Source organism: Crocuta crocuta, unplaced genomic scaffold (genome assembly GCF_008692635.1).
Source record: "Crocuta crocuta isolate KB4526 unplaced genomic scaffold, BGI_CrCroc_1.0 scaffold1531, whole genome shotgun sequence".
Lineage (NCBI taxonomy): Eukaryota > Metazoa > Chordata > Mammalia > Carnivora > Hyaenidae > Crocuta > Crocuta crocuta.
In genome coordinates, this window is record NW_027533315.1 from 128,478 (window position 1) to 152,721 (window position 24,244).

Genomic DNA, 24,244 nt, shown 5'->3' on the forward strand with positions numbered 1-24,244 from the left:
AGGTTAATTGCCTTAGTTTGTTTTTTGTTTTTTTCTCTATGAAAGAGACCACGTTTTCATCTCTTCTCATGGCTCTGTCTATGGGCTAGCAGAAAACAAACAAGTCATCTGAGAATCAGATCCTTGGTGGGCTGCTCTTGCTTACCCAGTATATTGTGTGCACATGTGCACATACCAGGCTCACAGTGCTCCATATAAGATTGTACTTAAGCACAATTGAAACTTACTAAATATTGTGGACTTTTCATGGTTGCTAACAATAGTTACGCCACAGATGCCTATAGGTGATATAAATCTGTTCACATCTCTGATGACTTCCAGCCCAGTTAGGGATTAGTAATGCCAAATTACTTCCTGGAAGATGACTATTCCATTTCGCTGGTGAGAATCTAGAATTCATGGGATTACTTTCTAAGTCTGGATTTGAACTTAGAATTATCTGCTTCCAGCGTCCAAGTTCTCAAAAGTGTAAAAAATGGCTGGGTTTTTGCAAATCACTTCGATTTGTAGAGCAATGGTTCTCAAACTTTAGCATGCATCACTTGAAAGACCTATTAAAAGACAAGCTATGTAGGCCCCACTTGCAGGGTTTCTGATTTAGTAGGTGAGTGGGGGCCCACCCTCAGAACCACTGATTTAGAGCATTATTCTGTCTCAATTCCTTCCCTGTCTGTGGAGTGTGACAGCTTCTGGTTTGGGGGATGGGTGGGCTAACATCTATCATTAGTGCACACTGTTATTCTCAAAGTGTGGTTCATTAACTGGGAATTTGTTAAAAATGTGAATTCTTGGGCTGGGACACAACAACCTCTATTTAACAAAAAGAAAGATTCTGATGCACCCTAATTTTTGAGAATCATTGTTGTACACTGGTGAAGAATTAGTTGGTGAGCATTAATTGACTTCTGGGGCTTTGGCAAAACCTCACCCCTTTGCAGTTTTCCTATCTGTAAAGGAAATGTTAGTTGGCACACCTCCAAGGGGGGTGGCCGTGGTATGCACTCTAAACTCTAGAGGAAATGGCACTGGCTTCAGAACTGGGTTTGAATTCTGGCTCTTTCTTTTTAGCAAAGGATTTCTTCTCTGTGAAGCCCTAGTTTCCCTGAGAGTGGTTGTAAGGATTTAAATAAAATGATAATGGAAAAAATGATAATGGCCTTTGTTTATTGAGTACTAGCTAACGTGCCTGTCACTTTGCCTAATTATCTTTATTTAATCTTTTCATGGTTTTAAAATTATGGAGTAAATTTATTTAAGAATTTTAGGACAATAAAAGTTTTCTATTTAATACCAGATGTATTGCGGTAGTTTATGCTTTTCAAGGAGTTGATACATTTCCTCTAAGTTGTCAACTATAAGTGTGTAGAATTGTTCAAAATATTCTCTTATTACCCTTTTGATATCTGCAGGCTGGCTCTGTAGTGATATTTCTTTCCTGATACTGAAAATTTGTGTCTTCTCTCTTTTTTTCTTTCTCAAACTTGATAGACGTTTGTCAGTTTTGTTGATCTTTTCAAAGAACAAGCTTTTTGTTTCATTGACTTTCTGTACTGTCTTTCTGTTTTCAATCTGGATTTCTGCCTTTATTACTTCTTCCTCCTGTTTTAGTTTTAGTTTTTTTACCTAATTTCTTGAGATGAGAGCTTAGGTTAGTGTTTTAAGACTTTACCTGTTTTCTAATGTAAGCATTTAATGTTACTAATTTAGCTATGTCCCACAAATTTTTTGTTTTCCTTTTCATGTAGTTCAATGTAATTTTTAATTTCCTTAGAGACTTCATGTTTGACCTATGAATTGCACAACAGTGTGTTGTTTAGTTTCTAAGTGTTTGTAGATTTTCCTGTTACCATTCTGCTACTGATTTCTGGTTTGTTTCTATAGTGGTCAGAGTATATACTCTGTATGATGGCAATTTCTTTAAATTTATTGAGGTTTGTTTTATGGCCTGGGATATGGTCTGTCTTCGTAAATGTTCCATGGTCACATGAAAAGAATCCTGCTATTGTTGGCTTGAGTTATTTTTTTAAATAAATGTTGCTTTACATCCTGTTGGTTGATGGTGTTGCTGAATTCTCTGTCCTTGGCTGATTTTCTATCTAGTTCAGTCAGTTGTTGAGAAAGAGGTATTGAAGTGTCCAGCTACAAGTGATGATATGTCTGTTTCCTTTCAATTCTATAATTTATTGCTTCACATTTTGCAGCTTTGTTGTTAGATGCATATGCATTTAGGATTGCTAAATCTTGGTGGATTGACCTTTTATTATATGATGTCCTTCTCTGTCTCTGGTAATTTTTTTGCGTAGAAGTCTACTTTTTATGGTATTAATGGTTATATTTCTTTCTTTGAATTAAAGGTGGTATGGTATATCCTTTTTCATCCCTTTACTTTTAGCTTACATCATTGTATATAAAATGAGTTTCTTGTAGACAGCATATAGTTCAGTATTATTTTTATCTACTTTGCCAGTCTCTTTTTTATTTATTTAGTTTTTAAATAGTTTATTGTCAAGTTGGTTTCCATATAACACCAAGTGCTCATCCCCACAAGTGCCCTCCTCCATGCCCATCACCCTGCTTCCCCTCTCCCCCATACCCATCAGCCCTCAGTTTGTTCTCGCATTCACGAGTCTCTCGTGGTTTGCCTCCCTCCCTTCCCCCACTATTTTCCCCCTTCTTCTCCCCCATGGTGCTTCGTTAAGTTCTTCCTCATCCTCCTATACGTGCAGACATATGGTATTTGTCCTTCTCTGCCTGACTTATTTTGCTCCACATAACACTCTCAAGTTCCATCCATGTTGCTACACATGTTTGTTTACCAGTCTCTCTTAATTGGTATATTTAGACCATTTCTGCTTGATGTAGTTAACTGATATCTTAGGGTTTAAGTCTGTCTGTTTTGTTTTGTTTTATTTTCTGTTTGTTTCCTCTGTTCTTTGTTTTCTTTATCCTACCCTACTGTGGGTTACTTATATCTTTTCTAGAATTCCACTTTGACCTATACGTTGTGTTTTTGAATATAGATATATGTAGCTTTAATAGCTTTTTTTCAATGCTTGTTCTGTGTATTAACATAATACATACATAAATTACTACCATCAACTGGTGTTGACATTTTACCAGTTTGAAGAGTAGAAACCTTACTTTCCTTTGAATTCCTTTATGCTACCCTGTTTATAATATAATTATCTTAAATTATTTTGTCTTTATACATGGAGAACCACATCAGACAGTGTTAGAATTTTTGTTTCAACTGTCAAACGTGATTTAGAAAACTCGAGGAGAGGGAAAGCATATTGTAGTTACCAATGTATTTAATCCTTCCCTTGTTCTGTCTTCCTGATCTTCCCAAAGATTCCTTCTTTTATCATTTCCTTTCTTCTTAAATTTTTATTTAAAATTTTTTAATGTTGATTTTTGAGAGAGAGAGACAGAGCACAAGCAGGGAAGGGGCAGAGAGAGAGGGAAACGCAGAATCTGAAGCAGGCTCAGGCTCTGAGCTGTCAACACAGAGCCCAACGTGAGGCTCAAACTCACAAACCATGAGATCATTACCTGAGTCGAAGTCAGACGCTTAACTGACTGAGCCACCCAGGTGCCCCCTATTTCCTTTTTTCATTTAGCCATTCTTCTAGGATAGGTCTACTGGCAGCAGATATTCTTAGTTTTCCCTCAATGTCTTGATTTCCCTTGGATTCCTGAAGATCTTTTCATTTGATATTAGATTCTGGGTTTTTAGTTCTTTTCCTTCAGCACTTGAAAACAATTGTGCTACTTCCCTGTGGCCTCCATTGTTTCTGATGAGAGATCCTTGGTCATTTGAATTGATGTTCTCCTTTAGGCAATGTGTCATTTATCACTGCTTTAAAGATTTTTCCTTTGTGTTCAGGAGTTTGATTATGCTGTTTTTCAGTATAGAAATATTTCAGATTGTCTTTGGTTTTAGTTTTATAGATTGCTGAAGCTCTTTATAATTTTTTAATCTATCTTTTTCAATTTTATTGAGATATAAGGTGTAGAGTATAATTACTTGACTTACACATATTTGTGAAATGATTACCATAGTAAGTTTAGTTAATATCCATCACTTAATATAGATACCCAAAAGAAAAGGAAAGGAAAAAAAAGACTTTTTTCCCTTTGTGATGAGAACTTTTAGGATTTACTCTCTATACAACTTTAATAAGATTTACCATACAGCAGTGTTAACTATAGTCATATTATACATTACATCCCCAGTACTTATTTATCTTATAACTGAAGTTTGTACCTTTTGACAACTTTCTCCAATTCACCCGTCCCCAGTCCCCACATTTCTGATAACCACAAATCTGATCTCTTCTTCTATGAGTTTGTGTTTTTTTGTTTAGTTTTGTTTAGATTCCACATAAAAATGAGATCATATGTTAGCTTTTTCTGATTGACTTATATAGTGTAATGCCCTCAAGTTTCATCCATGTTGTTGCAAATCTTAAGATTTTGTTTTTTATGATGTAATGAAATAGTATTCCATTTTGTGTGTGTGTGTGTGTGTGTGTGTGTGTGACATTTTGTTTGTCCTTTCATCTTTTGGTAGACACTTAGGTTGTTTCCATGACTTGGTTACTACTGTAAATCATGCTGCACTGAACATGGCAGTACAGATATTTCTGCAACATAATGATTTTGTTTTCTTTGGATATTTACCTAGGAGTGGAATTCTTACATCATATGGTAGTTTAATTTCTTAAAGAACCACCATACATTTATTTACACAGTGGCTGTACCAATTGAAAATCCCACCAGCAGTGTACAAGGATTCCTTGTATGGACGTTTTAATGGTACTTTTCCAGTCCATGAACACAGGTTATCTTTCCATTTATTTGTGTCTTCAGTTTCTTTCATTGATGTCATATAGTTCTCAGTGTAGAGATTATTCACCTTCTTGGTTATTTTTATTCCTAAATACTTTATAGTTTTTGATGCTATTGTAAGTGGGCTAGTTTTCTTTACTTCTTTTTTAGATAATTTGTTGTTCGTATATAGAAATGCTACTGATTTTTGTATATTAATTTTGTATCCTGTAACTTTACCTAATTCAGTAATTAGATCTGAGTTTCTTGGTGGAGTCTTTACAATTTTCTATATCATGTCATCTGCAAAGAAAGACAGTTTTACTTCTTCTTTTGTGATTTTGATGCCTTTTATTTCTTTTTCTTGCCTGATTGCTCTGTCTTGGATTTTTAGTACGATATTGAATGGAGTGATGAGAATGGACACGCTTGGTTTGTTCCCGATCTTAGAGGAAAAGTTTTCAACCCTTCACCATTGAATATGATGTCAGCTATGGGCTTGTCATATATGACCTTTATTATGTTNAGTTTTTATCATGAACAAATGTTGAATTTTATCAGATACTTTTTCTGTGCTTTTTGAGATGATCACATGGGTTTTTTTCTTCCGTTCTATTAATGTGATGTATCACCTTTATTGATTTGCTTATACTGAAACATCCTTGCATCCTAAGGATAAATCTCATTTGATCATGGTAAATGCTTATTTTAATATATTGCTGAATTCAGTTTGCTAGTGTTTTATTGAAAATTTTTACATCTATATTTATTAGGCATATTAGCCTATAGTTTTCTTTTCTTATAGTATCTTTTAGTGTCTTTGTCAGATTTTGGTATCAGGATAATGCTGGCCTCATAAAATGAGTTTGAGAGTCTTCCCTCTTTGATATTTTTGGAGAGTTTGAGAAGAATTGAAATTAATTCTTCTTTAAATATTTGGATAAAATTCACTAGTGAAACCATCTCGTCCTGGGCTTTTCTTAACTGGGAGTTTTGTTATTGCTGATTCAGTCTCTTTACTAGTACTTTGTTTAGATTTTCTGTTTTTTCCCAATTTGGTCTTGGTAGATTGTATGTTTGTAAGAATTTATCTATTTCTTGTAGATTGTCCAATTTATTGGTATAGAGTTGTTCACAGTGCAGTCTATTTTCTTTCTATCAAAAATTGGGTAATTTCTATCTTCAGGTTTACTATTTTTTTTCCTCTTGTCTTCATTTTGCTGTTGAGCCCATCCAATGAATTTTCATTAAACTTATTGTAGCATTCTGTTCTTAAAGTGCCTTTGGTTCTTTTCTGTATCTTCTACTTTGCAGAAATTCTTTATTTTTTTGTTGACATTTTCTATCTATTCATTTGTTTCAGGCATGTTTTTAGTTGTTCATTGAAGCGTTTTTATAATTACTCCTTTAAAAATCCTTGTCCGATAATTCCAACATCCGTGTCATCTCAGTGTTGAAATTATTGATTTCCTTTGCTCATTCAAGTTGTGATTTTCCTTGTTCTTGATGTAATAAGTGATTGTTTTCATTATATCCTGGATATTTTGAGTATGAGGTTAGGAGATTCTGGGTATTATTACATTTTCTGTTTATGCAGGCCTCTTTAGNTACTTCAGGTCCTACTGTCCCTAGGTTGCCTTCTTCTCTGCATCTAGATTCACACATCCAGTAAGTGGCAGAGGTGATTCAAACCCAGGCAGTTTGGCTCCCAAGGCTGTACTTTTACCTCTGTGCTGCTATAGTGCCTGTGAATACTGTGGAGAGTAAATGTGATAATAGACATATAACTCATAGCTCATTTTTCTCCTCAGTTCCTTTCATGCAGGCTTCAAATTCACTTGTTTTCTCCTCATCTCTTTAGCCTGCTTTATTTACTTTTTGCCACTTATGAAACCTCTGGCACCATGTGTCCATCTCTCCCTCTAGAATGTCCACTCCATGAGGACAGTGGCTGTTCTCAATCAATATTTATTAACTTTATACATTCACTTGTTTAACAAATATTGATGGAGTGTCTACCATGTACCAGGCTCTGTGGTATACGTTGGGGATACTTCATCTTAATCTTTTTTTTTTTAATGTTTTATTTATTTCTGAGAGAGAGAGAGACAGCATGAACAGGGGAGGGTCAGAGAGAGAGGGAGACACAGAATCCGAAACAGGTTCCAGGTTCTAAGCCAGCTGTCAGCACAGAGCCCAACACGGGGCTCAAACCCACAAACCGTGAGATCATGACCTGAGCCGAAGTCGAATGCTTAACCGACTGAGCCACCCTGGTGCCCCGTCTCCATCTTAATCTTGAGACCTGGTGCTGTGATAGTTCATTAAGGAAGCAAAGTAGCATTTAGGACCCTTGGTCCCAGTGATAATTATTGGGACAGTGCAACCACAAGTCTGAGTTTCATCCATCTGTCTTCCTGATGTGAGCAATTATCTAGCCCAATCAATGTTTGTTGAATTGAGCTGAAGAATAAGTAAAACAAAACTGGGAGATGGATAAGGTGAAGACTTCTGGTGAACAAGATGGATGCTGTCAAATGTAGTGGGGCAGATAGCAAGTAAATGAGCAGTTTTAAGTCCACCTGGTGAGTGCCGAAATAGGGATAGTGTGTATGGGGGAGTGCCGTGGCAGCAGGGAAGAGGGAAGAACAGGAATGTTCTAGGCACAGGGAGCCATGTGTGATGAGACCCAAAGACCAGAAAGAGCATGGTACTGAGAGTCCAGCTGACATTTCAAATTTTTTAATGTTTGTTTATTTTTGAGAGGTGGGTGGGCAGAGAGAGAGACACACACAGAATCCAAAGCAGGCTCCAGGCTTTGAGCTGTCAGCACAGAGCCTGACACAGGACTCGAATTCACAAGCCAGGAGGTCATGACCTGAGGCAAAGTCAGACCCAGCTGGCTTTTTCAGAGCATGGCTGACTTCATGTCACCCAGTCACACACAGCCTCATATTTGGAATGGGACCCCATACTTGAGGTTTCATGTTCTGTGGTTGTTTTGAAATTCTTAATAATTTTACCTGTTTCGTATGTAAAATCCAGTGAGACAATGGAGTATGGGAGGGACTTAGAGCTTTAGCTCACATGTGTCCCACCTTCTACTACCTCCCCACTCCCTGAACAGGTTCTCAGTTGGCTGCCTGGGGAACCAGGTCTGAATGTGGGTGCAAGAGAGTCAGAGTTCTGTGCATGTGTCCTGTGCATTGAGTCACAGGACATGGCCTGTACTTCCCTTGAGTATCCTCATGCCAAAGGAGCATGACAATAAATAACAAATAAAAAGGCCCATGACAAGTTGAGAGACTGTGGAAGAAAGGAAAAAAGATTTTTTCCCCTGTGTTCTGAACAAGAGGCCCCTGATTTTAATTTGCACCAGACTTCATAATTATGTAGCTGACACTGCATGTGAGAGGCCAGACTTGAGGCCAAAGGCCTTGTAGACCATAGTAAGTTTATACTTCACTATGAGAAAAATAGGAAGCCTGTGAGGGGCTTTGAGCAAGGGTTGGCAAGATCAAATGGGTGGGTTTTTTTAAAAATGTATTCATTTATTTATGTTGAGAGAGAGAGCATGTGCACAAGCAGGGGAGGGGCAGAGAGAGAGGGAGAGAGAAACCCAAGCAGGCTCCACACTGCCAGCACAGAGCCTGACATGAGATCCTACAAACCGTGAGATCATGACCGCTGAAATCAAGAGTCAGATGCTTAACTGACTGAGCCACAGGGCCGCCCCTCAAATTGGTGTTTTTAAAATGATCACTTTGGTTGTAGTGTGATGGGCCAGTTGGGTGAGGACGGAGTAGAGGCCAGGAGCCCAGTTAGGAGGGCAGGACAGTAATCCCAGCTAGAGATAACAGGGGCCTGGATTAGGGCAGGGGCGGTAAGGATGACAGAATGGCACAATTGATAGCTAATCAGGACATAGAATTGCTAGAACATGATGGTAACTTGAATGATACAGAGCACTTACTATGTATCAAGCAGTGTTGTAAACACTTTCAATGGATTAACTCATTTATTTTTATAACAACTTTATGAAGTACATACAATATTTATCCCCACCTTCGGGATGAGGAAACTGAGGCACAGAGGTAACATGCCCAAGTTCCTGTGATAATAAGTCACAGGTACAGCCAGGATATAAACTCAGGCAGTCTGAGGTTATGGTGCCACTTGCCAAGAGAGGGAGCGTGTTTGTGGGGGGCAGACAGAGGGAGAAATTGAATTTGGACATGTGAAATTTGAAACATGTAAGGAGGCTATCCAGTAGAAGTACCAGTAAGCATTTCAAGGGAGGAGTCTGAAACCCAGCAGAGAGATCTAGCTTGCTGTTATAGGGGCAGAGGGCGCACATGGAGCACTGGGGGGTAAGCTCAACAAGGGAACGTGAGGAGAGAAGAAGGCCTAGGAAGCATTGACATTTAAGGAGTGGACAGGACAAAAAGAGTGCGTTGGGAAACAGAAGGAGCAGCCAGAGACATAATTAAGATCACATCACATCCCTGCTCATAATTCTCCCACGGATTTCACCCAGTTCTTCACTCCGGAAAAGCCAACATCCTTTACGATGGCCTATGAAACCCTACTACTTGAGCCCATTCATTACTTTTTTGACCTATTACTGTCCCCCTTACTCTCTCTATTCCAGAATTCTGTCCTTCTCTCTGTTGCTTTAATAATCTAGGCACACTAGTACCACAGTGCTTTGGTACTTGGTATTCTTTCTACTTGGGATGCCCTTCCCTCATGTCCATATGGCTTGCTTCCTTACTCCCTTCAGGTCCTTATTCAAAAGTCATTTTGTCAGTGAGTTCTACGTAAAATTTCGGTACCTATTGGCTCCCTTATCTGAAATTTCAGTACCACTGCCATCCCCCCACCCCACTGTGTGTGTGTGTGTGTGTTTGTGTAGTTACATACACATGCGTATATATTCCCCTTCCTGCTGTATTTTTCTACTTGGCTCTTTTCACTATTATACCATGTATCTCACTGATTACATTGATTTATTTTGTTTCTTGTTTGCTGCTGCCACTAGAATGGTGTCAGCTCTATGAGGGCAGGGATTTCTGTATGCTTTGCTCTATGTCTTTATCTCCCCAGCAGTTGGACCAGGGCCTGGAAGATGCTCAATAATGTTTTTTGTTTTTTTTTTAATTTTAATGTGTATTTGTTTTTGAGAGAGATAGACAGAGTGCAAGCAGGGGAGGGGCAGAGAGAGGGAGACACAGAATCTGAAGCTGGCTCCGGGCTGTGAGCTGTCAGCACAGAGCCCAGCGCGGGGCTTGAACTCACAAACCATGAGATCATGACCTGAGCCGAAGTCGAACATTTAACCAACTGAGCCACCCAGGCGCCTCTCAATAATGTTAACTGAAGAAATGGACATCAGGCAAATGGGGTGTTATGGAAGTCAAGGGTAGAGAACTTGTCAAGTGGGGAGAAAGCACAGGATCAGCACTGTGTGCTCATACTGCTAAGAGATCAAGTGAGATAAAGGAGAGGAGTACTTACAGCATGTATCAATAAGGAGGTCAGAACATTGATGAGCTCTGTTTTAAAGAAGGTGAGGACTAAAATCAGACTGCAGCAGGGTAAGAAAGTATACACAGCAACTCTAGAAAATTCCTCTGATAAGTTTGGCTCTGATAGAACATCTCTGGATAATACCAAGTGGCAAGAAGTAGGTGTACTTTTCACTGTATACAGTTTTGTGCCTTTTGAGTTTTGTACCATGTATAACTGATAACTATTCAAATAAGTTAGTAAGAACCTACACACAAAGAAGATATTTGGCTGTGAAGTGGCTGAGGGGCAGATAGGAAGGAGGGTCTTATCTTTTTTAATTGTTTAAATGCTATTGTGAAGGAGAAGGAAGGGAGGAAGAGGTTGAAGATACTGAAGAAAGAAGGGATAATGGATTGAGAAGATTAAAAAAAGATGTGAACCCAGGTGGAAAAGCCGACTTTGGAAAGGAGGAAGGATATTTCTTTCATTGTAACAGGTGGAAAGGATGGGTGCAGAAGGAGGTGGATTTGGTGTGGAAAGTTGAGACAGTTCCCATCTGATTATTCATTTTGTCTAAAAAGTAGGCAGGGTCATTTTCTGAGAGAGGAGGGAGGTTAGTGGGACCAAGGATTTGATATAACCACACTGAAGGATGGGAGAGAGAATTGAGCAGGATTCTGAGGAAGCATGACCCAGATATTTTTTTCAATAGACTTTATTTTTTAGAGTTGTTGAAGTTCACAGTCAAATTGAGAAGAAGCTACAGAGATTTCCATATTCTTCCTGCCCCCACATGCATAGCTTCTCCCATTATCAGCATTCCTCACCAGAGTGGTACATTTACCATTGACAAACCTACACTGACACATGATTATCACCCAAAGTCCATAGTTTACAACAGTGTTTACTGTTGGTGTTGTACAGTTTGGACAAATGTATAATGACATGCATTCACCATTATACCATTTTAGTATCATACAGAATAGTTTCCCTGCCTTAAAAAAATTCTCCATGCTCTGCCTATTCATCTCTCTCTCTCCCATATCCTCTGGCAATCACTAGTGTTTTTACTGTCCTCATGGTTTTGCCCTTCCCATAATGTCATATAGTTGGAATCATATAATGCATAGCCTTTTCAGATTGGCTTCTTTCATTTCATAATATGCACTTAGGTTTCCTCTATGCCTTTTCCTGGCTCGATAGCTTCTTTCTTTTTAGCACTGAATAAATATTTCATTGTTTGTATATACCACAGTTTATTTATCCATTAACCTATTGAAGGACCTCATAATTGCTTCCAAATTTTGGCATTTATGAATAAAGATGCTATAAACATCCATGTGTAGGTTTTTGTTCAGTTCCTTTGAGTAAATGCCAAGGAGCATGATTGATGGATTGTATGTTAAGAGTATGTTCAATTTTGTAAGAAACTGCCAAACTGTCTTCCAAAATGGCTGTACCACTTTGCATTCCCACTAGCAATGAATGAGAGTTCCTTTTGCTCTACCTCCTCATTAGCATTTGGTGTTGTCAGTGTTCTGAATTTTGGCTATTCTGATAGATGATGTATAGTGATAGCTCATACTTGTTTTAATTTTCATTTTTCTAACAACATATGTGGAGCACGTTTTCATATGCTTATTTTCCATTTGCATATCTTCTTTGGTGAGGTTTCTGTAGAGATCTTTTGCCCATTTTTAAATCAGGTTTGTTTTATTGTTAATTTTTAAGACTCTGTGTATATTTTGGATAGCACCCTTTATCAAATATGTCTTATGCAATGATTTACTCCCAGTCTTTGGCTTGTCTTTTTGTTCTCTTGACAGTATCTTTCAAAGATCAGATTTTTAATTTTAATGAAGTCTATTTTATCAATTCCTTTTTTCATGGATCATGGCTTTGGTATTACATCTAAAACATCATTATTGCTATGCCCAAGCTCATCTAGATTTTTATCCTATGTTCTAGGAGTGTTGTAGTTTTGCATTTTACATTTGGGTCTATGATCCACTTTGAGTTCCATTTTTGTGAAGTGTACAAGTTCTGTGTCATGATTCATTTGTTTGCATGTGGATGTCCAATTGTTCTAGTACCATTTGTTGAAAAGACTATCTTTTAGCCCCATTGTACTACCTTTGCTCTTTTGTCAAAGATTAGTTGGCCATATTTATGTGGGTCTACTTCTGGACTCTCTATTCTGTTCTATTGATCTGTTTGCCTATCTTTCATCTATACCACACTGTCTTGATTACTGTAGCTTTATAGTAAGTCCTGAAGTCAGGTAGCATCAGTCTTCCAGCTTTGTTGTTCTCATTCAATATTGTGTTGGCTATTCTGTGACCCAGATATTTTGGATAGTGTGAATTTGTTTTTTTTTTAATTTTTTAAAGTTTATTTATTTTGGTTTTTTTTTTTAATAGTTTATTGTCAATTTGGTTTCCATATAACACCCAGTGCTCATTCCAACAAGTGTCCTCCTCCATGCCCATCACCCCCCTTCCCCTCCCTCCCATACCCATCAGTCCTTAGTTTGTTCTCAACATTCAAGAGCCTCTCATGGTTTGCCTTCCTCCCTCTCTCCCCCATTTCCCCCTTTCGTCTCCCCCACGGTCCTCCGTTAGGTTCCTCCTAATCCTCCTATACCTGCAAACATATGGTAGCTGTCCTTCTCTGCCTGACTTATTTCACTCAGCATAACACCCTCTAGTTCCATCCATGTTGCTACACATGGCCAGATTTGATTCGTTGTCATTGCTGTATAATATTCCATTGTATAGATAAACCACATCTTCTTTATCCGTTTGTCCGTTGATGGACACTTAGGCTCTTTCCATCTTTTGGCTATTGTTGAGAGTGCTGCTATGAACATTGGGGTCTATGTGCCCCTGTGCATCAGCACTCCTGTATCCCTTGGGTAAATTCCTAGCAGTGCTATTGCTGGGTCATAGGGGAGTTCTATTGTTAATTTTTTGAGGAACCTCCACATGGACAGTGTGAATTTATTGTGGCACTGATCCAATGGGTAATTTTTCTCCAGCCATGTCCAGTGGTCCAGTGTTACATAGTTGGATTGAGCCAGGGCTGGGATGTGCACATGGGAGTGACGGAAAGGCAGTGGGGCAAGGGATTCGAGGATATCTGTTGGAGAATGGCTGAAAGGAGGAATGCTGGAATCTAAGCTACATAGGGAAGAAGGCTGAAGACAAGAATAGGTGAAGAGGTGAAAAGTAGGCTCAGGGGATTTTGAGGGCAAAGAACAGGTGTAATGAGTAAGAGCTGAGTGATTATATTTGTGGTCACAAGTGTGCTGTATGAATTTCATTTTCTAGATGTGGAGCTCTTGCAGGTATTCACAAGGGCTGGAGGATGACCATGAAAATTGTTAGCTGAAAGGGAAGTAGAGACAGCAGCCTCTGAAGATAAGGAGGTCAAACAGCTAAGAAAAGGCTGGACCTCTTTGCATCAGTACTAATGTCATGTGGGATGTTGGCAGGACTTGGGATAGAGAAGAATCTGTGAGCAGGTTCTTTAATGAGTGAAAGAGGTATGTTGGGGGGTTGAGGAGCTGACAGGGAAGAGGCATGACTAGATGATGTGAAGCTCAAAGGGGTAAGAGATCTGTGGTGCCTGGGTGGCTCAGCTGGTTAAGCATCTGACACTTGATTTTGGCTCAGGTCATGATCTCGTGGTTCATGGATTCGAGCCCTGCTTGGGATTCTCTCTCTCCCTCTCTCTCTGCTCCTCCCCAACTCACTCATACTCTCTGTCTCTCAAAATAAACATTTTTTAAAAAGGAGTAAGAGATCACACACAGGGGTAGAGGAAAGAGAGTGAGGGGAATGTCTACTCCCAACACACCCCTGAATTACATAAGGGTCTGGTAGAATGCATAACTTCTACCTGATGGGGTTCTAGCACTGTGCTTCTTAGACGTTCTGTGGCGAAGGACTGGGTTTGTCTGTTTTTTAAAATTTCAAACCATAATGGACCAATCATTTGGTAAAATAAAAATGAATTACTAGAAAAATGGATGAACTTTATGCAAACTACAAGCCCCAATTTCTTATTGTTAGATTCAACAGACATAAAATTACTCAGCCAAATTGTCATAAAAGTTATTGGATGCTTATGCTGACTTTTTCTTACTTATTCAGACCTGTGGTAAACAGTTCACAGATCAGCATTAGTCTGTGGACCACACTGAATGGCACTTGTATAGAGAAAATGGCTTAACTGTGGTTAGTTAAGCCAGGACGGTGAAGAAGGGGTTTGTTGAAGGGGATTTACCAAGAAATGGGGTTGCTTGGGGATACAAGAGAAATGTTAGGCATGTTGATGACCAGTAGATGTTTGGGGGTAGGAAAAGTACATAGCTATATGGGATGAAAGTTCAGGAGAGAGGGATGACTGGAGGGGTTCCTTTTTTGTTTTTTAATGTTTGTTTATTTTTGAGAGAGAGAGACAGAGCACAAGCAGGGAAGGGGCAGAGAGAGAGGGAGACACAGAATCCGAAGCAGGCTCCAGGCTCTGAGCTGTCAGCACAGAGCCCGACGTGGGGCTTGAACCCACGAATGGTGAGATCATGACCTGAGCTGAAACCGGACGCTTAACCAACTAAGCCACCCATGCGTCCCTGGAAGGGTTCTTTCTTGAGCAGTGTCCAAGGCTAACAGGTGTGAGAGACAGAGAAAGGATGTGGTCCGACAAAGTGAATTAATGCCACAAGGTCTGGGGAATATATGTAAAGAAAGTTTAGTCAGGTTAAGGGTAAGATGTGCTTCTTTATGTTCATCGTGCTAAGCACTTTATTTATTATTATTATTATTATTTTGTTTTTATTCTCAAGTTAAGATACAGCATAGTCTTGGCTTCAGGATTAAACTCAGTGATTCATCACTTACGTATAACACCCATTGCTCATCCCAACAAATGCCCTCCTTAATGCCCATCTCCCTTTTAACCTATCCCCAGACCCCTCCACCCCTATCAACCCTCAGTTCTCTGTATTTAAGAGTCTCTTACGGTTTGCCGCCCTCATTATTTTTCCTTCCTTTCCCATATGTTCACCTGTTAAGTTTCTCAAATTCCACATATGAGTGAAATCACATGATATCTGTTTTTCTCTGACTGACTTATTTCGCTTATTTGCATAATACCATCTAGTTCCATCCATGTTGTTGCAAATGGCAAGATTTTATTCTTTTTGATTGTCAAGTAGTATTCCATTGTGTGTGTGTGTGTGTGTGTGTGTGTGTGTGTGTGTGTGTGCGCGCGCGCGCCACATTTTCTTAATCTATTCATCAGTTGATAGACATTTAGACTCTTTCCATAGTTTGGCTGTTGTTGATAGCGCTGCTATAACCATTGGGGTGCATTTGCTCTTTCGATCAGCATGTTTGTATCCTTTGGATAAATTCCGAGCAGTGCATTGGTGGCTCATAGGGTAGTTCTGTTTTTAATTTTTTGAGGAACCTCCATACTGTTTTCCAGAGTGTGTGCTAAGCACTTGAAATACATTATCTGAGCCCTTGAAATAACTCTACCACGTTGATGGTGATATCTCCAATTTATTGATATGCAGCAGGTTTACAGACACAGGATTAGCAATTAGCAAGCAGTTGGAACAGTGGTGGGTCCTGATACCAGGAAGTGAGTTTGTGAGGATGCTCCTGAATGAAACAATTGGAGTTCTGCCCTATTTTTATGCTCCCTGCTATGTGTGGCTGACCAAGAATTTTAGGAGTTTGATATTAGCCAGAATTTACTAGGAGGGCTGCTAATCACTTATTTGGTGAGGAAGGATTTACTTTTGTGAGATTACCAACTCTCATACACACAAACTCAAATTTTCAAAATTAAAAAAAAAAAATTTTTTTTAAATGTTTTATTTATTTCTAGGAGAGAGAGAGAGAGAGACAGCGTGAGCAGGGGAGGGTCAGAGAGAGAGGGAGTCACAGACTGAAACAGGCTCCAGGCTCTGAGCTGGCAGTCAGCACAGAGCCCGACGCGGGGCTCGAACCCACGAACCGCGAGATCATGACCTAAGCGAAAGTCGGACGCTTAACCGACTAAGCCACCCAGGCGCCCCCCCAAAAAAAATTTTTAACATTTATTTCTTTTTGAGAGACAGAGAGACAGAACATGAGCAGGGGAGCAGCAGAGAGAGAGGGAGACAGAATCGGAAGCAGGCTCCAGGCTCCTAGCTCTCATCACAGAACCCGATGTGGGGCTCAANGCATTGTTGATTATAAAATATTCTTTTCAATCCTTTTCATTTAATCAAGTAAAATATTAGTTTAAAGTTTTGATTATATGTTGAAGTAAGAATCTTTTGGATATATTGGTTAAATTAAATATTAAAATTAATTTCACCTGTTTCTTTTTACTTTTTTTTTTATTTTAGAGAGAGTGAGTGTGCATGAGCAGGGGAAAAGGGCAGAAAGAGGGAGAGAGAAAGAATCTTAAGCAGGTTCCATGTTTAGTGTGGAGCACAACACGGGGCTCCATCCCATGACTCTGGGATCATGACCTGAGCTGAAATTAAGAGTTGGAAAATTCAGTTGACTGAGTCACCTAGGCACCCCCCTTTTTATCTTTTTAATGTGACTATTAGAACATTTAAACTTATGGGGGCACCTGGGTTGCTCAGTTGCTTAGGCATCCAACTTTGGCTGATGTCGTGAACTCACAGCTCGTGAGTTGGATCCCCACGTCGGGCTCTGTGTTGACAGCTCAGATCCTGTAGCCTGCTTCAGATTCTGTGTCTCTCTCTCTCTTTGTACTCCTTCCCCACTTGCACTCTGTCTCTCAAAAATAAATAAACATTAAAACATTTTAAACAAACATTTAAACTTACATATTTGGCTCACATATTTCTATTGGATGGCACTGTTTTAGAATCTCTTCTAGCTTTTACCATTCTGAATCTTAATGAAGCTTTGCTGTCTGTACATTCTTAGCTCTATCATAATTGTTCTTAGACCAGTGTGGTCCAGTGTAACTTTTTGCATTGATAAAAATGCTTGATAATCTGCCAAGTACTATAACTTCTAGCCACATGTGGCTACTGAACATTTGAAATGTAGCTATATGATGCAGGGACAGCATTTAAAATTTTATTGAATTAATTTAAATGTAAATAGCTATTTTTAGTGGACAGCACAGTTCTAGACCTTATGACAAATAAAATTCCCATAAACCTTGGCTGGTTTTTCTCTTTTCTAGTTGTGTTGGTGTTGAAGAAGAGAAGGCTGCTGACATTGACCTCTACCACTGCCCCAACTGTGAAGTCTTACATGGACCCTCCATTAGTAAGTGGATCTTGGGGTTTTCAAGAGAAGGTGGTCCAGGGAAACGAAGGAACCTTCGAAGGAAGACTGCCTTTGTCTCAGGGCTTGGGAAATAGCAAAAGCCTGGGTAGGCCCTGCAGGCTAGCAGCTGTCCCAGTGAGAGAGCAGAATTGCAGAGCTTTACCTCCCTCCCTACCTACAGGTTTCCCCAGAGGAAGCACCAACTTCACCAGGAACTTTTCCTGAGTATGTGAGGGCCTCGTTGACTTCAGGGGGCTCCAAGGGGTTGTTAGATTGGAAGAAAATTAGGATCTGCTGAGGCCTTTGCTCTTGAAACCATAGCTCATGGCCATTCTGACTCACAGTCTTGTGTCTTTTTCTGGCTTAGTGAAAAAACGCCGTGTATCTTCAAAAGGGCATGATACACACAAGGGGAAACCAGTGAAGACCGGAAGTCCTACATTCATTCGAGAGCTCCGGAGTAGGACCTTTGACAGGTGAGGGTTGGTGAATGCCAGGGCTCTGGAAGGCTAGGATTCATCTCTACCTAACTTTGCCACTGGCTATCTCATTAGGTGCCCCGCCCATTTGGGAATATTCCCTCTGGGGAGGGATCTTCTGTTTTAGTCATTTTCTAAGAAATGTTGTTAGAATTTTATCCAACATGCCGAGTACATTAAGGTCCACTTGTAAAAACTTTTGTTAGATTGGGAGGCAGTTTTCACCTGTCAGGAGAGGATATTTGCATACACCCAAGGAATGCTTCAGTTAGGAGTCTAAAGATTAAAAAGTTTAATTCTCTCATTGTAGAGCAGAGGAAAACCTTTTTAAAAATAAAAAAAAAAAATGTTTGGTCATGTTTTTCTTTTAAATAAAAAATAGTTTTCTCCCTTTTAATGTGTTTTTTTAAATTTTTTAATTTTCATTTTAATATTAAACTCTATGCCCAATGTGGGGCTCTAACTCACAACCCTGGGATTCTCACATGCTCTAGTGACTGAGTCACCCAGGCGATTNGCACTCTCTTTTGCTTGGTTTTTAATTTGTGCAACCATTTTCACTTTCCTTTAATTGAAATGATATTTAGAATTATGTGATTCTTCACCTTAATGTCTTTTGATTTGTTTGTTCAGAGGCAATAAGTCTCCTTTCTACTTCAGACCCCTCAGATCCCTTCTCCAGTCAACCAGTTTCTTGTGCATTCTTCAAGAAATAGTTTTTGCTTATATAAATATGTGTGTGTGTGTGTGTGTATCCTACTTTTCTAAAAAAAGCATAAATACACTCAGTGTTCTGCATCTTGCTTTTGGTTTTAACCTAAATTATATATCTTGGAGATAAGTCCATAACAGCATATACTGGTGGTTTTTGTTCTTTTTCATGGATGTTTAGTATTCCATTGTACGGATATATAGTTTTTTAACTAATCCTCTATTGATGAACACTTAAATTGATTCTAGTATTTTGCTGTTAGAAAAAAATGCTGCACTGCTTGTTCATAGCAGCACTCTCAACAATAGCCAAATCATGGAAAGAACCTAAGTGTCCATCAACTGATGAATGGATCAAGAAGATGTGATTTATCTATACAATGGAATACTACATGGTAATGAGAAAGAATGAAATCTGGCCGGGGCGCCTGGGTGGCTCAGTTGGTTAAGCGTCCGACTTCAGCTCAGGTCATGATCTCGTGGTTTGTGGGTTCGAGCCCTGTGTCGGGCTCTGTGCTGACATCTAGCTCAGAGCCTGGAGTCTGCTTCGGATTCTGTGTCTCCTTCTCTCTGACCCTCCCCTGCTCATGCTGCCTGCCCCCCCCCCCAGAAATAAATAAAACATTTAAAAAATTTAAAAAAGCAATGAAATCTGGCCATTTGTAGCAACATGGATGGAACTTGAGAGTGTTATGCTTAGCGAAATAAGTCAGGCGGAGAAGGACAGCTACCATACGTTTGCACGTATAGGTGGTTTAGGAGGATCTTAACGGAAGACCATGGGGGAGAAGAAGGGGAAAAATAGTTGGAGAGAGGGAGGGAGGCAAACCATGAGAAACTCCTGAATGCTGAGAACAAACTGAGGGCTGATAGGGGTGGGGAGAGGGGAAGGGGAGTGATGGGCACAGAGGAGGGCACTTGTGGGGATGAGTACGGGTGTTATATGGAAACCAAGTTGACAATAAACTAAGAAAAAATACTGCAGTGAATGTCTTTGAACTTTTTTGCATATGTGAATAAGTATATGTGTAGATTTTCTACCTTAAAGTGAAATTGCTAAAGACTATATACTTTAAAAATGTTTATAAATGTTACCAAATTGTTTCCAGAGTGACTGTACCATTTCTTATTCCCATTAGATAGTGTATGAAGATGGCTGTTTCCCCATATTGTGGCCAACCTTGTTTATTATCAAACTTTTTTTGCGTTTCTGATAAGATAAATATGAAATGTTTCTACTTGCATTTAGTTATGAAGAAGGCACATATTTTTGTGCCTTTATAAGTCATCTTTACTTCTCTGTTTATTTCCTGCTTATTTGACAATTTTTCTTTTGGGTTACTGCCCTTTTTTTTTTACTGATTTGTAATAGCTTTCCTTACAGAAAAGTAAGGAAATAAATTTAAGCATTTATTTATTGAAGTATAATTAACATACAGTATTATATTAGTTTTGGCTGTACAATATAATGATGTAGCAATTCTATCCATTACTTAGTGCTCATGATCCACCTATGAGTAAAATCCTGTGGTATTTGTCTTTTTATATCTGACTTATTTCACTTAGTATTATCCCCTCTAGGACCATCCATGTTGTTGTAAATGGTAAGATCTCATTCTTTTTATGGCTGTGTCATATTCCATTGTATCTTCTGTATCCATTCACCAATGGAGAGGCATTTGGGTTACTTCTTTATATTAGCTATTGTAAATAATGCTACATTAAACAATGAGATTATCACCTTATAGCTGTCAGAATGGTGAGAATAAGAAAGACAAGAAATAACAAGTGTTAGAGAGGATGTAGAGAAAAAGGAACCCTTGTGCACTGTTGGAGGGAATGCAAACTGGTGTAGCCACTGTGGAAAACAGTATGCAGATTCCTCACATAATTAAAGAGAGAAATATTTTATGATCTATGATTCTGTTACTGGGTATTTACCCAAAGAACATGAAAATATAAATTCAGAAAGGTATATTTACCCCTGTATTTCCTTGTGGGAAATTTTAATTTTTATGTAGTTAAATTTATTTATTGCTATTTTTACTGACTACTAGGCCTTGTCTCTCCCATGTTTTTTCTACTACTCTATGGCTTCATTTTTTTCTTTCTACGATTTTATTTAAATTCCAGTTAGTTAACATATATGATAAAATTGGTTTCAGGTATAGAATTTAGTGATATATCACTTATATATAACACTCAGTGCTCATCACAAGTGCCCTCCTTTATATCCATCACCCATTTAGCCCATCTCCCACCCACATCCCACACGTACCTCTCTCCTTCAACCCTCAGTTTGTTCTCTATAGTTAAGGGTCCCTTATGGATTGTTTCCCTCTCTCTTTTTTTTCCCTTCTTTCCCTTATGTTCATCTGTTGTTTCTTAAATTCCACATGTAAAGGAAATCATACGTTATTTTTTTTTCTCTGACTTATTTTGCTTAGCATAATACACTTTAGCTCCATCCACATCATTACAAATGGCAAGATTTCATTCTTTTTTTTATGTTTATTAATTTTGAGAGAGAAAGAGATCACGCATGCGTGCAAGGAGGGGGAGGATCAGAGAGAGAGAGAGAGAGAGAGAGAATCCCACGCAGGCTCTGTGCTGTCAACACAGAGCCCAATGTGGTGCTCAATCTCACAATCTGTGAGGTTATGACCTGAGCCAAAATCAAGAGTTGGATGCCTAACTGACTGAGACACCCCAAGATTTCACTTTTTTGATGACTGATTAATATTTCATTGTATATACACACCACATCCTCTTTATCCATTCATCAGTCGATGGACATTTGAGCTCTTTCCATAGTTTGGCTATTGTTGATAATACTGCTATAAACTTCGGGGTGCATGTACCCCTTCAAACCAATATTTTTGTATCCTTTGGGTAAGTAGTAGTGCAATTGCTGTGTCCTAGGGTAGTTCTATCTTTAACTTTTTAAGAAAACTCCATACTGTTTTCTAGAGTAGCTGTACCGTTTGCATTCCCCCCAACAGTGTAAGAAGGTTCCCCTTTCTCCACATCCTTACAAACATCTGTTGTTTCCTGTGTTGTTAACTTTAGCCATTCTGACAGGTGTGAGATGGTATATCATTTGGTTTTAATTTCTGTCTTCCTGATGATGAGTGATGCTGAACATCTTTTCATGTGTCTATAAGCCATCTGTATGTCTTTTTTGGAAAAATTAACAAAAGTAAAAGGCAGCCTATGGAATGGGAGAAGATACTTGCTGATCTATCTGATAAAAGGTTAGGATTCAAAATCTGTAAAGAACTTATCAAACTCAACACCCCAAAAATAAATAATCCAGTTAAGAAATGGGCAGAAGACATGAATAGTCATTTTTCCAAAGAAAACATACAGATGGCTTCATTTTGTTTTTCAATTTAAATGTTGATCCATCTAGAATTATGTAAAGAGTGAGGTAGACATTGAGCTTAATATTTTTCCAGTTGCTCAGTCCAACACAACTTGGTCAAATAGTCCATCTTCTCCAACATGATTTAAAAAAAAAAAACCTCCTGTTTTTTTGGTTAATTATGCACATGTGTTGAGAAATCGGCTGTAAAAATTGTTTTTTAATCAGTCTTTCTCTTTGTTATTTATGTTAATTAAATATGTATGTTAACATACAGTGTTCTGTTAGTTTCAGGTGTACAGTATAGTGATTCACCAAGTGTATACATTACTCAGTGTTCTTCAAGATAAGTGTACTCTTAATCCCCCTTTACCTATTTTCCCCATTCCCCTACTCACCTCCCTTCTGATAACTGTATGTTTATTCTCTATAGTTTAGAGTCTGTTTCTTGACTTATCTCTTTACTTTTCCTTTGTTTGTTTTCTTAAATTCCCCATATAAGTGAAATCATAAGGTATTTGTCTTTTTCTAACTTATTTCACTTAGCATTATACTCTCTAGCTCTGTCCATGTTGTTGCAAATGGTAAGATTTCACTCTTTTTTATGGCTGAATAATATTCCTGTGTGTGTGTATATACATGTATATATATGTATATGTGTATATATATATGTGTATATATACATATATATATGTATGTATGTATATCACATCTTCCTTATCCATTCATCTATTGATGCACATTTGGTTTACTTCCATAATCTGGCTATTGTAAGTGATGTGGCAATAAAATAGGGGTGCATATTATCCTTTCAAATTAGTGTTTTCATATTCTTTGGGTAAATACCCAATAGTGTGATTACTAGATCATATGGTAGTTCTATTTTTATGTTTTTGAGGAACCTCCATACTGTTTTTCACAGTGGCTGCACCAGTTTGCATTCCCACCAACAGTGCATGAGGGTTCCTGTTTGTCCACATCCTCACCAACACTTGTTTCTTGTGTTTTTTTATTTTAGCCATTCTGACAAGTGTGAGGTGATATCTCATTGTAGTTTGGATTTGTATTTCCCTGACGATGAGTGTGTTGAACATCTTTTGATGTGTCTATTGGTCGTGTATATGCCCTCTTTGGAGAAGTGTATGTTCATGTCTTCTGCCCATTTTTAAATTGGATTACTTGTGTTTTTGTGTTTGTGTGTGTGTTGAGGGTGTAAGTTCTTTATATATTTTGGATACTAATCCTTTATTGGATATGTCATTTGAAAGTCAGTCTTTTTTCTTTATTTGCCAGTGTTTTAAATGAGTGATGCTGCTCTGGGTTAGAGTAAATTAACTAAAATTGCAGATACATTTTTTCTTTCTCAGCAGGCTATTGACTGATTTCTTCTTTTGCCATTTAGAGAAGAGTACGCTATTAACATGATATCCTTGGGTTAGCTCCCAAGTGACCTGGCTTCTTGCCTTGGATAAGTTATTTCTTCCCTAGCATGTGAGGTATATGCCATTAGTTTATGGTCCATGTTAAGGTCTCCTCAGGAAGGCCCCACCTATTGGGTGAATGGCAGCATCGAGTGAAGCCTTCAGTGTCAGAGCCTCTGGGACTCAGGCTTTCTTTCATATGGCCCATAGCTCAGATGAAGTGATTCTGAAGCCCACTGGAAGTCAACTGACCGTGGAATTCCTGGAGGAGAATAGCTTCAGTGTGCCCATCCTAGTCTTGAAGAAGGATGGATTGGGGATGACCCTGCCTTCACCATCATTCACCGTGAGGGATGTGGAACACTATGTTGGTAAGCAAGATGAACCGTTTTAACTGTGACATCATTCACTCCCATTAAGACCTGTGACCTTTCGCCTCCAGTCTACCTTTGTGTTTCTTTTCTAGCCATCTTGGGAATCTGAGGTAAAGTGCTTTGTCCAGAGTCACTCTTTGGTTCTAGTCTGAACTAAAATCCTGGTTTTCGTTTCCTTTTCCTCCTAACAGGCTCCAAGACCCCAGGCTGAGCCCTATTTTTTTTTTTTTTTTTACTGGGGGAA

The 24,244-nt window shown here is 38.7% G+C and overlaps 1 protein-coding gene across 1 annotated transcript in view; it reads left to right on the top strand.

The window, feature by feature from the left end:
- Positions 1–7,505: 7,505 nt before the first annotated feature.
- Positions 7,506–24,244, top strand: part of PHF8 (PHD finger protein 8) — a 66,417-nt gene continuing 49,678 nt past the window's right edge. The window contains exons 1-4 of the mRNA XM_077748136.1: positions 7,506–7,540; positions 17,566–17,651; positions 18,019–18,127; positions 23,837–23,997. Coding sequence (XP_077604262.1) covers positions 7,506–7,540; positions 17,566–17,651; positions 18,019–18,127; positions 23,837–23,997 — 391 coding nt within the window. The remainder of the gene's footprint in view (positions 7,541–17,565; positions 17,652–18,018; positions 18,128–23,836; positions 23,998–24,244) is intronic.